Source organism: Mauremys mutica, unplaced genomic scaffold (genome assembly GCF_020497125.1).
Source record: "Mauremys mutica isolate MM-2020 ecotype Southern unplaced genomic scaffold, ASM2049712v1 Super-Scaffold_100054, whole genome shotgun sequence".
In the NCBI taxonomy this organism is placed as follows: Eukaryota; Metazoa; Chordata; order Testudines; family Geoemydidae; genus Mauremys; species Mauremys mutica.
Genome location: NW_025423258.1, coordinates 4,069,685 through 4,086,207, shown reverse-complemented (window position 1 = coordinate 4,086,207; position 16,523 = coordinate 4,069,685). Strand labels below are relative to the sequence as shown.

Here is a 16,523-nt window from a genome sequence, read left to right as displayed (position 1 = left end):
AAAGCAAAATATAAAATGCACTCTTATACCCTGTACGTCTTAAAGTACTTTCCTGTCCAACAAGGTATGTTTCACTCAGTGGTCGATCCAAACAGCACTTATCCAATCCAAAGAGTCTGGATCCACCTTTCATGAGACACTCCTGCTAGCAGAGTCTCTCTTCCATAATGGGGAATATCTTGTGCGCTTTCTTCTCCTCTTATACAATCCTAAACTATTGTCTTTTCATACTCAGGGTGTTTCATTAACTTCAGCTCAACTCTGATGGTCCCCAGTCAGAGTCTTCTCTTGGGGTCCGTTTGTCTTTGTAAATGCTCATGCCCGCATCTGCCCCAGGGTGTAAACATAGGGATGGCCTGGGTCCAGGGATGTCAGCAGGGCCGGTGCAACCATTTAGGCAACCTAAGCGGTCGCCTAGGGCACCGGCATTTGGGGGGCGCCATTTTCTTCGGCAGCGGCCATGGTGGCCGGATCTTCGGCCCGCTGGTCGCCACTGGCATTTAGGCGGAAGGAGCTGGGGCAGGGGAGCACGGGGAGGGCCGCCTGCAGCAAGTAAGGGGGGGGGGAAGCACACAAGGGAACTCTCCGCCCCAGCTCACCCCTGTCCCACCTCCTCCCCGAGCACGGCGTGGCCGCTTCACTTCTCCCGCCTCCCAGGCTTGTGGTGCCTAAGCTGATTGGCGCCGCAGGCCTGGGAGGTGGGAGAAGTGAAGCGGCCATGGCATGCTCAGGGTGCACGGAGCAGGGGTGAGCTGGGGCAGGGGCAGTGCCTCAGGGCAGAGGGTGGGGAGCTGCCACAAGTGGGGCGCCTCAGGGCGGAGGGGGGGAGCTGCCGCAAGGTGGGCGCAAGGTGGAAGTTTCGCCAAGGGCGCAAAATATCCTTGCACCGGCCCTGGATGTCAGTGTCCTCACTGCTAAATGAGTGAGTTCTGAGACTCACCCAGCCTCAGGTGAGCTGTTTTACCTTCAGTAGTTTTGGGGAACATAATATTCTACATGTCTGTACAAGGGAAAAATAGTTTTGTAACATCTCACAATAACTATGAGAATCAGCTAGGTCTTTGCTTTTGGCAGAGACCACAAATGACCCTCTCTTTGATGAGCTTGCAATACGCTTGCTTGGGCATGTCTCTGTCACAAGCCAAGGCCCCTAACTCAGGCTCTGTGAATCTCATTGTTTTCCCTATGATTTTTCTGGACAACTAAAAGTTAGACTCTGTGATGCTCAGCATCACAATACCTAAGACCCCTTGTGGATCCAGCCCTATGGCCTCAGTATAATATAGACAAAGGGAACAGATAGAAAGCGAGTGTCTGTGCGTACAATGATCCGTAGGGAAAAAAATACTGCTGTAAGTTTGCCATCACTTAAGTCAACTATGTCACTTTATGTCTCTCTTGTTATTTCTAGAAAAACACCTTTCAGAGAAAGGTAACATTTCTTCATTACATTTTAAGGGGGAGGGATGGGGAGGAGATGGAAAAATCTCAAACTTTGCAATGAATTTCTTGGATCTTCCAGGCAGCTATTAAGGGATCTCACTATGAACTGAAATTGAGATTGGTTTGTTCTCTGTGCAAAGACGTTCTCCATCTTTGCCCCTTACTCAATATGTCCAGAGTGTAAATACTTTCAAAAGTGTGCAGTGCTTTAGGAGCCAAAGTCCCAATGACTTTCAGCAGAACTTGGATGCCTCAGTCACTTAGGTGGTTTGGAAAATTTTACTGACAGTGGCTGGGAGAAGGCTGGTGCTGGGAATGGCGTTATGAATTTCCAGCCTTTCAGACAATGAGGCTGAGATTTTAAAAGCTGTCTCAGAAATCTGGACGCCTGGCAAATTCCTGTTTGAAAAACACCTTTTTACTTGTTAAAACTTTATTTGCCATATACAACAATTTATAGGTAATTTTCAAAAAAACCCTTAACTTCAAGCGAACAGTTTTTATTCAGGGATAGTTATCTGTGATGAATAGTCCCTTAAATGTATATTCACTAGATGTCCCAATTAAGCAAAGTACTTAAGAATCTGCTTAATTTCTTTGCTGAACTAAGCCCTAAAAACTTGTGTTCTTAAGAATACAGAAGTGGCCAGTGCAAATCAGATCAGGGCCCACCTACCCTGGGATTCTGTCTCTGACCTGCACTACCAGCTGCTTCAAATGATGACGTGAGAAACCCCTGGTGGCAAGTGATGGGGGGACCTGTAACCCCTTGCCCACCTGTCACAGGAAGGAGGGGGGGGGGCAGGATATAGAGCTATCTCATGGAGCCAGGAAGCCCTGATCTCTGGTCCAGGTTTCTCTGTACAGTATCTGATGTGTGTAAAATATTACATGTAACAACAGGGACAAGAGAAGTTGGGTCACTTTCCCCACAAGCAGCCAGCCCCTGTGCTGTGCTCTGCTTAGCATCTTAAGGAAAAAAACTCTCAAAAACAGTCATAACACCAGTGAGGGGGATATTACTTGTATCTTGACTATTGCACATTAACTTTTGTGACTCAGGATTAATTCATATTGTCTTATTGTCATATTGTCGAACTCCTTGTTGTTTTTCCTGAAGATTGTGCCCATTGGTCCTTGGACAGGCCCTCGCCCTGCCCGCTGGGGGCGCTCAGGGTGTTGCCAAGTGTGAGTATTGCTGTTACCGCATTGCGGGGGGAAGCTGGATGGGCTGGTTTGGCAGGGGGCAGTGATGGGAGCTTTCACTTCCCTGTCACCGATCTCAGCCCAGCCCGAGGCCAGTTCTTAGTGGACAGGAGCTCACATCATAACTCACATTAATGGCAACCACAGGGAGACCAAGACCTGCATGGGCCGCAGGGACTATTCCTCCCCACGGAGAGGTTTCAGCAGGGGTCAGGGCTGAGCCATGTCAGCAGCACCGTGCGGGGCTCACACAGCCGCTGGGATGTCCTCGTTCCCCACTCAGTGCATGGAGCTCCAGCTGCCAGGGTGTACGTGCCACTTCTCGAGCCTACATGTGGGGGGGGGGGCCTGCCCAGATTGGCCTGCTGCAGGGAGAAGGGGGAGTTCCCTTCTCCCGCTGTGCCTGGCCCCAGCCCTGGCAGTGGGGAGCAGGAGGATGGATGTGGGACCAGGTGCTGAGTGAGCCAGAGTCCCCTCAGCTCAGCCCCCATCCCCCGCAGGTGGGCCCAGGCAGGGAGCAGGAGCTGTCACCCCAACCAGGCTGGCTCAGCTGCACAGAGGCAGCGACCAGGAGCAGCTGGCTTCGGCCACATCAGAAAGGCTCTGTCCCACTCCCCGCCCAGGCCCTGGGGCACAGGTGCAGTGGGAGAAGGACAGAGCTCTCCCCCGCTCCCACAGGTAACATGGGGCAGGAGGAGCAGGGCAGCCCCGGGCTGGGCACAAGGGAGAAGACACATGGGGTGGTCACATGTCCTACCCTTTAGATTGTGCCCCCCTAGAATGGCCAGCCCCTGGCCCCGGCACTGACTCTGTGACTCTCTCCCCAGTGGATGTGACTCTGGATCCCAGCACAGCAAATCCCTACCTCGTCCTGGCTGAGGATCGGAAACGTGTGACATACCGAGACAAGCGCCAGGATCTGCCTGACAATCCGGAGAGATTTGATACTATGGCGGTTGTCCTGGGCGCTGAGGGATTCACGAGCGGGAAACGTTACTGGCAGGTGGAGGTTGGAGGAAAGAATCTCTGGACTCTTGGGGGTCTGTAGGGAAGCTGTGCGCAGGAAGGGGCATATTGTATATCTATCGGAGAATGGATACTGGACAATATGGCAGCGTGCTGGGCAATGCAAGGCCAATACCTCCCCCGCGACCGTCCTGCCCGTGAGTGTCACGGCCAGACGATTGGGGATTTTCCTGGACTATGAGGCGGCCGAGGTCTCCTTTTACAATGTGACTGACAAGTTGTGACAATGCGGTTCTGGCGGGACCCAACTGAGAGTGCCAAATTAGGACCAATTGCTCAAACAGGGCAGTCACAGCCCTAGGCTGGGGTTTTTCCACCTCTAAGGCAAGGCAAACCAGCCAGACAAAAAGGACTTTGGTCTCACCCCACTGACTAACCACAAGTCACACAAGCAATTTCCTTAGACACTCCAGTCTCCCAGTATCACCACCAGTGCACTCGTCCTGGGGATAAATGGTTATGAAAACCAACACCCCAATAAAAGGAAAAGGTTCTCTCGATCCAAAAGGACCAAGCCCCAGACCCAGGTCAACATACACATCAGATCTTACCCACAAATCACACTGTTGCCAATCCTTTAGAATCTAAAATCTAAAGGTTTATTTACAAAGGAAAAAAGGTAGAGATGAGAGGTAGAATTGGTTGAATGGAATCAATTACATACAGTAATGGCAAAGTTCTTAGTTCAGGCTTGTAGCAGTGATGGAGTAAACTGCAGGTTCAAATTAAATCTCTGGACCATCCCCCGCTGGGATGGGTCCTCAGTCCTTTGTGCAGAGCTTCAGGTTGTAGCAAAGTTCCTCCAGAGGAAAGAAGCAGGATTGAAGACAAGATGGAGATGATGCATCAGCCTTATATAGGCTTTTCCAGGTGTAAGAACCTCTTTGTTCTTACTGTGGAAAATCACAACAAAATGGAGTCTGCAGTCACATGGACAAGTCTCTGCATACCTTGCTGAGTTACAAGGTGTGTCTGCCTTCTCTCCATGGGTCAATTGTGTAGCTGATGGTCCTTAATGGGCCATCAAGCTGGCTAGGCAGGGCTAATACCAGCTTGTCTGGGAGGCTTTCCCCAGAAGCACAGCACAAACTTGAAATACAGACAGCATAGAGCCAACATTCATAACTTCAACTAAAAATGATACAGACATACAGACAGCATAATTATAACCAGCACCCCATATCCTGCTCTTAGACACCTTATATGACCCCCTTTACCCAAGATTTGGTGCCACTACAGGACCTTGGTTGCAACCCATGTTCTATATGGTCCCAATTTATATCAATAACGTCACACCCCCAACGCAAAATTGATGCAGGAAGGGATGACAAAACATCGCTGACTGCATCCCAAGAGCCCCCCTCCTTGGGTCTGTCTCACTACAGCTAGTGTTGGGCTAGAGGCCGTACCAGTGTACAACCAAAATGGTTTATCAAAGTCATGTTCAATAACATGAATGAATCTCTTTACAAACTCAAGGTATAACTTGGTTAGCTTTTGCAGCATGGTTCCTGTATGTTTCATGTGATCTTGCCAAGAGCTAAAGAAAACAGCTACTTTATCCATACCAGCTTTGGCCAATGTTTTGAACCCAATTAACATTAAACCAATGTAGATATTGATGTTGTTCATAGTACAGGAATCTTGGCATTTAGCCATGAAAGCAATATGATAGTGTGCCTCAGTTTCCCCTTTCATACAGCACATCAGGTCTGGAATGTATTTTCCCCTGTGAAAAGTTCCAATACTGTTTACAGGCATTAACTGTGAAACATCAGTATAGCAAGGCCCTTTAACATAAAGTGTGTTTTCATGTATTCCTTTCAACATGTTCAAGGGATTTTCCAAAAGATTAGGCACATTGTACATTTTTACAGTTCTTGGCAATAGCAACATATTAGTTACAAAAATTAGCATTAGCAATAACAACAAATTCATTGCAAGTGTCCATTTACAATCATGTTTGTCATGCCACACCCTTGGTTCAATACCATTGGGGTTTGGGCCTTTTAGGGTTAACCTGTGGCTTTCCTTTGCAAAATTCAGTCCTCTCTTTCCTTCTTGTCCTTCAGGATTAAACCCTGATTTTTCTTGCTTAACAGAATTTACTGGCTGCTGGGGTGGGCTCTCTTTGCTAACAGCTATTAGCAAGTCTTTCTTCTCCCTGCCAGCCAAGTAATTCGCATCATCACAGACACTAGCGTTTAGATTTTCAGCTGCTACCCATTCCAAGGCTGGACTTTGTTTTACAGAGATACCACACAAATCCAAATAGTCTGAGGGTGAGAGCTGGCTTGCTCTACCCTGCATCCTTAAGCGTTTAGCCATAAAACTGTTCTGCTCTGAAACACCAGTAACTGAATCTGTCCTCAGACTCTGAAGCACAGACTGCTCACTCACAGAATCAGCATGGAGACATTCCTGTTCCAACACCATTGTCTTCCCAACAAGCTGGCCACACACAGCCTCGTGGTTATAGGGCTGCTCACCTTTTCAAAGACCTTTTCAAAGCTGCCCACACTGGATCTCTCAAAAGGAAAGTCAGTGGACCCATTCACAACAGAAAATTTCTGGCTGTTAGGCACTAAAACTTTCTTGATTAAATCACTTTCACACCCTTCAGTTGCAGTAAACTGCGTGCACAGGCTACTATGAGGATTCCTTTCTCCAGGAGCTTTTCTAAGCAGCAATTCACCCCTCACAGAAATTCTGCCCTTCCCTGCTTCACCTAGGGCTTGCTTTAAAGGAACACTTTCCTGAGCAACCACAGATTCTTTCTGGGTTTTACTTAGGGCTTGGCTACACTTACAAGTTGCAGCGCTGGTGGAGGCTTTCCAGCGCTGCAACAACACCCCGTCCACACTTGCAGGGCACAACCAGCGCTGCAACTCCCTGGTTGCAGCGCTGGCTGAAAACCCATCCCGGCAGGGGTATAAGGAGTGCAGCGCTGGTGATCCAGCGCTGCTCAGCAGGTGTGGACACTCACCAGCGCTTTACCTGTCCTCCAGGGAATAAGTAGTTATCCCAGAATTCCTGTTCAGCCACTCTGCACATCAGTTTGCACTCTACTGCTCTTGCCTCAGGTGACCCGCCCTGTAAATGCCCCGGGAAATTTAAAAATCTCCTTCCTGTTTGCTGCAGCCAGGTGTGGAGTGCAATCAGTTTTAATCAGTTACAGGTGACCATGCCTCCACGCGGCAAACGAGCCCCAGCATGGAGCACTGGTGAATTGCAGGACCTCATCAGTGTTTGGGGTGAGGCATCTGTTCAGGCACAGCTGCGCTCCGGCCGTAGGAATTACGATATCTTTGAGCAGATATCAAGGGCCATGCTGGATCAGGGCCATGATCGGGACGCAGTACAATGCAGGGTGAAAATTAAAGAGCTGCGGAGTGCCTATTACAAAGCCCGAGAGGGGAATCGACGATCCGGAGCTGCTCCCACGACCTGCCGTTTTTACAGGGAGATGGATGAGATACTTGGTGGTGACCCCACTGCCAATCCCAGGATAACGATGGACACTTCTGAGCAGGCTGGGGGACAGGAGGAGGAGGCGGAGGAGGCGGCGGAGGCGGAGGCGTGGGGGGGGGAGGAAACCGCGAGTGAAGCTCCTGGCATGGGGGAAGAAACCGCAGATTCCCTGGAGGCATGCAGCCAGGAGCTCTTCTCAAGCCAGGAGGAAAGTACCCAATCGCAGCAGCCAGCAGTTTCAGAAGGACAAGCAGAGGAGCGTGTTACCGGTAAGCGGCTTTTATTTTCTGGGTGAAATGTTTCTGGAGAGGAGGGGGGGTTATGGATGCATGCATGCCAGCCTCTAGATGTGGAATAGCCCGTTGATGTGGTCTATCACGTCGCGGTAATCTGCCTCAGTTATCTCAGCAAAAGCTTCATCCAGAGCATGGGCAATATGCCTGCGCAGGTTTATAGGCAGAGCCACTGTGTCCCTTGTCCCAGTGACGGTGACGCGTCCGCGCCACTCTTCTGCCAGTGGTGGGGGGACCATTTCTGAACACAGGCAAGGGTCCCGGGCAGAATCCACATTGCTCTAAAAGAGCCCCCCGCTGTTCCCTAGTGACTCGCAGTAGGGAAACATCTTCCAGGATTAAGTCCTGTGAAAAATGTTGGGAGACTCTTTAGTGAAGAGATAGGGAGATAAGATCACCCCTGCATCTGCATCTTCATTTCACTCAACCCCTCTAGCACTCCAGATTACCCGAAGCAACCAGCTCCCCTCTTTCACCCAAGCCCCACTTCTCCCCATATAAGCACTGCTCACTCACCATTTCGTGGCTTCTGTAGTGTTATGCGTGTGGGTAAAAGAATGCTTAAATAAGAACTCACTCCCTCAGTGTAACAATTCATGTCTGGAGATAGTGGATACAATGCTGCCCGTGTTAAATGTTGTCATTTCTGTTTCTACAGTGACCTTGACTACTGGACTGCCCAGATGTTCAACATCACAGAGGCTTCAAAATTTGAGAAAAAATCCCCGAAAGAGCAAAGAAGACATGCTGAAAACTGTTCTTAATCAGTCTGCTCGAGAGAGTAAGGACTTGAAGGATTGGCGAGAGAAAGAAAGCAGGACACGCAAGAGAAATGCAGTGGCCAAGAGGAAAACCACGGAGCGGCTGCTAAGCATCCTGGAGCGCCAAGCGGAGTCTATAGAGTCACTCGTTGCCATGCAAGCAGAGCACTACCGTGCTACTCCCCCACCCGCCCCGTCCTTTGTGCCTTGTGCCCCAATGTCAGCTCAAACCACCTTTCCCCAGCATCCAGGTTCTTACCACCACCAGCTGCCTCCAACACCTGTACGTTCCCCAACCAGCCCTGATACCTACCACCACCCTTACCCTCTGCATTCAACCCCCATCACCATGCAGTATATGAACCCTGAAGTGCAGGATTCATTAAACAGCAATCCAGACACGGCATATGCAAACTTGTGACTGTACAGTTCACCAACCCACACCCCTGCCCTCTTGTGTTCATGAAATGTTGTGTGTCTGTCTGTCTGTCAAGGAAGTTTTTTTCTTTTCAATAAAACAATTCTTGGCTTTGAAAACAGTCTTTATTATAGCAGATAGTGAAAGATACCTTAGCCCAGTAAAGAAAGAGGCACTACAAATCATATTATTATTATGGATAATAGAATAACAGTGTAAGCAGTGCAATTCACTCCCATGCAAGGCAGCAAACATTATTGTTGGCTTTCAGCCTCAAATTCTTCCCTCAAGGCATCCCTAATCCTTGTAGCCCTGTGCTGGGCCTCTCTATTAGCCCTGCTCTCTGGCTGTGCATATTCAGCCTCCAGGACTTGAACCTCGGTGGTCCATGCCTCACTGAATGTTTCACCCTTCCCTTCACAAATATTATGGAGGGTACAGCAAGCGGATATAACCGCGGGGATGCTGCTTTCCCCCAAGTCTAGCTTCCCATACAAGCAACGCCAGCGGGCTTTTAAACGCCCAAAAGCACACTCCACAGTCATTCTGCACCGGCTCAGCCTGTAGTTGAACCGGTCCTTGCTCCTGTCAAGCTTCCCTGTATAGGGTTTCATGAGCCAAGGCAGTAACGGGTACGCGGGGTCTCCAAGGATCACAGTGGGCATTTCGACATCCCCTACTGTGATCTTCCTGTCTGGGAAAAAAGTCCCTGCCTGCATCTTCCTGAACAGGCCACTGTTCCGAAAGATGCGTGCATCATGCACCTTTCCAGGCCAGCCTGTGTAAATGTCAATGAAACGCCCGCGGTGATCCACAAACGCCTGGAGAACCATAGAGAAATACCCCTTACGATTAACGTACTCTGATGCCAGGTGGGGGGGGGCCAGAATAGGAATATGCGTCCCATCTATCGCCCCTCCACAGTTAGGGAAACCCATGTGTGCAAAGCCATCCACAATGTCCTGCATGCTCCCCAGAGTCACGGTCTTTCTTAGCAGGATGCGATTAATTGCCTTGCAAACTTGCATCAAAACGATTCCCACGGTCGACTTTCCCACACCAAACTGGTTCCCGACCGACCGGTAGCTGTCTGGAGTTGCCAGCTTCCAGATTGCAATAGCCACTCGCTTTTCCACCGTCAGGGCAGCTCTCAATCTTGTGTCCTTGCGCCGCAGAGTGGGGGCGAGCTCAGCACACAGTCCCATGAAAGTGGCTTTTCTCATACGAAAGTTCTGCAGCCACTGCTCGTCATCCCAGACTTCCATGACGATGTGATCCCACCACTCAGTGCTTGTTTCCCGAGCCCAAAAGCGGCGTTCAACGGTGCTGAGCATTTCCGTAAATGCCGCAAGCACTTTAGTGTCACACGCGGCAGGCAAATCCATATTGATATCATCGTCGGACTCCTCACTGTCACTTTGGAGCTGAAGGAATAGCTGGACTGCCAAACGTGTTGTGCTGGTGACACTCATCAGCAGAGTCCTCAGCAGATCGGGCTCCATTTGCCACAGAAATCGCGATTCACACAGAGAGTAACAGAAAGACACTCACAATGGCGCCAAACGCTGCTGGAAAGAGTGAATGCTGGGATGTGAAGCGATGCACCACGGGGCGCTGGCAAACAGGAAGCGGAATGACCCGCACACTTCCTTCCCCTTCCCACAATACTCAGCGCCAAAACGGCGCCAAAACGGGACGAGGTGCTCTGTGGGATAGCTGCCCACAATGCACCTCTCAATACAGCGCTGGAAAGTGCTGCAAGTGTGGCCACACTGCAGCGCTGGTAGCTGTCAGTGTGGCCACACTCCAGCGCTGGCCCTACACAGCTGCATGACCAGCGCTGTAACTCCCAGCGCTGCAACTTGTAAGTGTAGCCAAGCCCTTACATTCATAATCACCTCAGGCCCATCAGGCAGATCTCTACACCATCCCCTTTCAGGCAAACGTATAGACTTTCTAGATAACCGGTTAGAAGCACTCTCCTTTCCTTGGCCATGAACCAGTTCAGGAATCTTTTCCTTCTTGCTACAAGTTGTCAAACTGTCAGTAGGTAACACAATTAAATCACCTTTTTGCTCCCCTTGTGCCCTGGCTAGGGTATCACCCTGATCAGACAGAGTTGCTACACCCTTTTCCAACCACACATTAGCAACTGGCAAACTACAAGCACCAGAATTGTCTGTTCTCTGGGATTTTGCTAAGACACTAACTGGATGCAACCTAGTTACAGTGCCATTCTCCCCAGCAGACACAAACTTAGGACCATTCCCTTCCTGGGCCTTAGCTGTATTTACAACCAACTCCGAGACAACTGACTCACCCTCAACCATCACAGGCTGAAAGGCACCTTCTGTCTGCTCCACAGACACAGAAGAGCCGGAGACACGTTCTCCTTCACCAGACACACAGCTTGGGATCCCATTTCCCTTGTCCCAGCACACATGGCTGTTCACAGACAACTGCTTGGAGACCGAGATAGCTTCCTTCATAGGCAAGTCAATACCCCTGACAGAGACAGGCACATTCCCTTCACTGTCACATTTCTCCACACAGGAAACAGGTAAGGGACAGGGACACTCATTTTCCACTATCCCTCCCTTCCCAAACTGCTGATTAGACAAAGCCGTCAGCTCACAAGGCTGCCTAGGCTCCTCCAAACTTTCCCTACCAGGCACATCGCCACTCCCAACAGATAAGCTGCTGCTTTTTTCACTACACTGAGCTACTTCCAGCAAATCACAGTTACCCATTTCAGGTTCACTTTTACACGCTGCACTAGCCAACAATTCATTACCCATTACAAATTTACCCTCTCCTTCCTCAGTTAGGGCTTTAACCTGACCATCTACTTTAATCTGCTCCTGAGAAACATTTTCCTCGTCCATGAGACCTTTCTGCTCTTGATCTAACTTCAGATTCACTTCTGAGACATCAGACAGACATTCAGAAACTTCACTCACAGACACACTGCTTTCTTGCACAGACAAACAGCTATTTCCCACCAGGTTAGAATCCCCCTCTCCATAGCCATAGCAAAACGGGTTAAACACAGAAAACTGCCCAGAGTAATACCACATATCAACACAGTTATAAACTGGATTTTCCAGAGGATACAGTCTCTGCTTTTCTTCCATTGCTTTTTTGACTTAGAGCTGGAGTCTAGCAGTTTCTTGTTGCATCTTGTGAGTCTCCTGCTGCATCTTGTGAGTCTCCTCCTCAGCAGCTAGCAGCTCCAGACGTCTCTTACGAGCTTTTTCTTCTCTCTTAGCAGCCTCTTTCTTTCTCTTGGCCGCCTCTTTCTCCAGCCGGGCCAAGACTTGCTTCTCTTCCATTTGAATTTCTGCCAGTTTTAGCTCATATTCAGACCGCATGCTGTCTCTCATGGTCACTGATCTTTAACCAGCCAAACTCTCAATCCCAAATTTCAAATTTGGATAGCGTGGGGTTCTGACCCAAAGCTTAATTGACCTGGTTCTGTGGATCCAAGTACGACTACGCCACTGTGACAATGCGGTTCTGGCGGGACCCAACTGAGAGTGCCAAATTAGGACCAATTGCTCAAACAGGGCAGTCACAGCCCTAGGCTGGGGTTTTTCCACCTCTAAGGCAAACCAAACCAGCCAGACAAAAAGGACTTTGGTCTCACCCCACTGGCTAACCACAAGTCACACAAGCAATTTCCTTAGACACTCCAGTCTCCCAGTATCACCACCAGTGCACTCGTCCTGGGGATAAATGGTTATGAAAACCAACACCCCAATAAAAGTAAAAGGTTCTCTCGATCCCAAAGGACCAAGCCCCAGACCCAGGTCAATATACACATCAGATCTTACCACAAATCACGCTGTTGCCAATCCTTTAGAATCTAAAATCTAAAGGTTTATTTACAAAGGGAAAAAGGTAGAGATGAGAGGTAGAATTGGTTGAATGGAATCAATTACATACAGTAATGGCAAAGTTCTTAGTTCAGGCTTGTAGCAGTGATGGAGTAAACTGCAGGTTCAAATTAAGTCTCTGGACCATCCCCCGCTGGGATGGGTCCTCAGTCCTTTGTGCAGAGCTTCAGGTTGTAGCAAAGTCCCTCCAGAGGAAAGAAGCAGGATTGAAGACAAGATGGAGATGATGCATCAGCCTTATATAGGCTTTTCCAGGTGTAAGAACCTCTTTGTTCTTACTGTGGAAAATCACAACAAAATGGAGTCTGCAGTCACATGGACAAGTCTCTGCATACCTTGCTGAGTTACAAGGTGTGTCTGCCTTCTCTCCATGGGTCAATTGTGTAGCTGATGGTCCTTAATGGGCCATCAAGCTGGCTAGGCAGAGCTAATACCAGCTTGTCTGGGAGGCTTTCCCCAGAAGCACAGCACAAACTTGAAATACAGACAGCATAGAGCCAACATTCATAACTTCAACTAAAAATGATACAGACATACAGACAGCATAATTATAACCAGCACCCCATATCCTGCTCTTAGACACCTTATATGACCCCATTTACCCAAGATTTGGTGCCACTACAGAACCTTGGTTGCAACCCATGTTCTATATTGTCCCAATTTATATCAATAACGTCACACAAGTCCCATCTCTTCACTTTCACTGACACCTTCTCTGGGGTTCTCCGCCCTTATTTCAACCCTGAAAACAATAAAGGGGGCACAAATAGGTGTCCCCTGATAATCTGCCCAGTCCCAGCTCAGGCTGGAGGGAGTCTCTGTGCCGGACAGTGACACCCGCAGCAGAGACTGTCCCCTCCCAGCACTGACCAGCCCCCAGGCCTTTCTCTTGGGGGGGAAGGGCATTACCTGCCTTTCTCCTGCCATCCCCTCCCCTCTCAGTTCCCAGCATCAGGAATATTGGCAACCAAGCAGCCCTAGAGGGGGGAGCTGGCTGCAGGGGCAGAGGGGTGTGTGGGTGCTGTGCCCAAGGATGGGAAGGAGGCTGCAGCAGCAGGGAGGGAAAAGCCCAGTTCACAAGATGTACAGGGTGGGGGAGATGAGAGAGGTCTATAAAATCATGTCTGGTGTAGAGAAAGTAGATACAGAAGTGGTGTTTACTACTTCTTCTAACACAAGAACTAGGGGTCACCAAATCAAATGAAGAGGCAGCAGGTTTAAAACAAACCAAAGGCAGTATTTCTTCATACAACACACAGTCAACCTGTGGAACTCCTCGCCACAGGATGTTGTGAAGGCCAACATTATAAAAGGGTTAAAAAAGAACTAGATAAGTGTATGGAGGTCAGGTCCCTTAGGGGCTATTAGCCAGGCTGGACAGGGATGGTGTCCCTAGCCTCTGTTTGCCAGAAGCTGGGAATGGGTGACAGGGGATGGATCACTTGATGGTTACCTGTTCTGTTCATTCCCTCTGGGGCACCGGGCATTGGCCACTGTTGGAAGACAGGTTTCAGAGTAGCAGCCGTGTTAGTCTGTATCCGCAAAAAGAACAGGAGGACTTGTGGCACCTTGGAGACTAACAAATTTATTGTAGCATAAGCTTTCCTGGGCTACAGCCCACTTCATCGGCAGACAGGATACTGGGCTAGATGGACCTTTGGTCTGACCTAGCCTGGCCACTCTTACGTTTACTTTTCAAAAAACAAAGAAAAAAGAATGAGAAATGGTATTTTTGTCTTAGGTAGGCCCTACAGTTTATGGTGTCTTAGAGCCTGATTCAAAGTGGTCCAGTTCCAGGGGGTTGTTCTGGGGGAGGGATGTGGCTCTGGTCTGATTTGGAGGGTTGGCCTGGTCTTTTGGGGGCACAGCTGGTCCTGATCCCAGTCTGTGTGCCTCTCGGCCTTGGGGGGAGGACAAGCAAGTCTAGTATGACTAATTATACGGTCAGTAAAATGTATTAAAATTTTGATGTTTTTTATTTTTACAATATTTTAAATAGTTTTAAATTCACCCCAATTTCATATCAAAATGTAATACAAGCCCTGGTGGTTCCTATGAGAAATGTGAATGGTGAGATAGTGGGAATGGGCCTTTTTAGTGGGAGCAGCACATGGCTAGTATTTTTGGGTGCTCTGGCTTTTGTTAGCTGTGTTTTATTTTCTCTGTTTTCTTTTATAATTTACTTTATATCCACTTGTGTGCATATCTTTTTTTCCCCTCGGGCTACCACTGCTGGTACCCTAGTGGCAGCCACCTCCACCTGCAACTTAAACTTCAAATATTGGAAATAAAACCAGTGCACCCGGATGCTGTGTCAGACAAGCCCTGTGTCGATCTCCTGTCTTTTACATTTATTCCTCATGGGGGCCCACACACGTTTGGTGCCAGGCCCCCAGAAGTTTCATCCAGCACTGGACACCTGTATGGTAGCACACGCAGCGACTTCTAGCACTCCAGCCTGGAACCAAGTAAATAATATAGGGGCAAGCACCAGGGGCGGCTCTACGAATTTGGTCGCACCAAGCAGTCATGCGCGGGAGGTGCACCAGAACCCCGGGAGCAGCGGACCTCCCGCGGGCATGACTGTGGACGGTTCGCTGGTCGCGCGGCTCGGCTGGACCTCCCGCGGGCATGACTGTGGACGGTTCGCTGGTCGCGCGGCTCGGCTGGACCTCCCGCGGGCATGACTGCGGAGGGTTCGCTGGTCCCGCGGCTCCAGTGGAGCTTCCGCAGGCATGACTGCGGAAGGTGCGCTGGACCCGCCTGCCGCCCCTGCCGGCAAATGCCGCCCCACGCGCGCGCTTGCCGCGCTGGGGTCTGGAGCCGTCCCTGGCAGGCACACAGCTCTGCTTACCCCGTGGGCTACAGGAAAGGGATCGGATGAGTTGGCACCCGCTGATACATGGTGTCATGGAAGCAGCATATAAGGTTGAGTAGTTTGTAGCTGTTTGGCCTGAGGTTGGTATTCACGTTCATCAGCTCTTCCAGCCAGGGGGAACTGAACCCGGGTCTCCCACAGCCCAGGGGAGTGCGTGAACCGTGGGGCTAAACGTTATAAAGCAGCTGATGTGACCAACCCCACCTCTTCCTTCTCCCCCTACCGCCAGTTTGTGTGGCGTGAGGCAGCTGCCTACCTCCAGTCCAAGAAACGCCTTAGACACCTGAGTCACCTGACGGCAGGGGCTGGGTTCCCATTTGTGGAGTGCTAAGCAGAGACAGCCACCCCCCTGCAACCCAGATTTAGACATCTATCTGTGAGGGGGTGGGCAGGGCTTAGGACAATGTGCTTCTCCCAGCCCCTCACTCCCGACCCACAGCCCCCTGCCAGTCCAGCCCTGCCCCACCAGCTCTGCGGTGACATTTTTTTTCAATGTCTTTGATTTCTTTTCTAGATTTTTTTTTAGTCTCTTCATGTTATTTTTTTCTGTTCGTTTCTTGCTATTTGACTGTCCTTTGTTACTGTTACTATTCAATGTCTGGGTGGTTTTCTGTTCATTGTTTACCTCTTTCAAGTTTTCAAATGGAATCCCCACCCCAGCTGCAGTCCCATCTGCTGGAAACGTTGACTGTTCTGCAGCACCGAGCAATGAAATTTTACTTCTGACTATATTTAAATGACGTTGAATATTCCTCATGCGGTGCTAGTACCTCCCCCTTGCCAGCCTCTCCCATTGACTAGCTCACATGGAGACAGGGCAGGGGGTGCGGGTACAGGGGGTACAGACCACCCGGTATGGTAAGTGCTCCCTCCTCCTCCTCCCTCCCCCACCAGGGTAGCAGCCGCCGCCTGGGGCTCCCCTGCTTCCACAGCCCTGGCCATGTACACAGCTGCCGGAGCCCTGGGGAAGCGGCTGGGCTCCAGTGGCTATTTAAAGGGCTGGGGCGATAGAAGCAATGGGAGCCACGGATTTTTAAGTAGTCCACAGATCCCCACAGCCCTACCCCAGGGCTCCAGCAGTGTGGCTGTGGTGGCAATTTAAAGGGCCCCCAGGCCCTTTAAATTGTCCCC

At 50.0% G+C, this 16,523-nt stretch overlaps 1 protein-coding gene across 1 annotated transcript; it reads left to right on the top strand.

Annotated features, from left to right (window-relative positions):
• The first annotated feature begins 2,543 nt into the window (after positions 1 to 2,543).
• On the top strand, positions 2,544 to 3,879 carry LOC123358426 (probable E3 ubiquitin-protein ligase TRIML1). The gene is made up of 2 exons (XM_045000934.1): positions 2,544 to 2,957; positions 3,477 to 3,879. Exons 1-2 carry the CDS (start codon positions 2,873 to 2,875, stop codon positions 3,695 to 3,697), a joined length of 306 nt encoding a protein of 101 aa, XP_044856869.1. The 5' UTR covers positions 2,544 to 2,872; the 3' UTR covers positions 3,698 to 3,879.
• The last annotated feature ends 12,644 nt before the right edge of the window (positions 3,880 to 16,523 follow it).

What these genes read in the sequence shown, in the direction of transcription:
- LOC123358426 (XM_045000934.1), top strand. Translation starts at nt 2,873, where the DNA reads ATGTCAGCAGCACCGTGCGGGGCTCACACAGCCGCTGGGATGTCCTCG. An exon ending in GGAGCTCCAGCTGCCAGGGT is followed by an intron (nt 2,958 to 3,476) that starts GTACGTGCCACT and finishes CTCTCTCCCCAG; the next exon opens with TGGATGTGACTCTGGATCCC.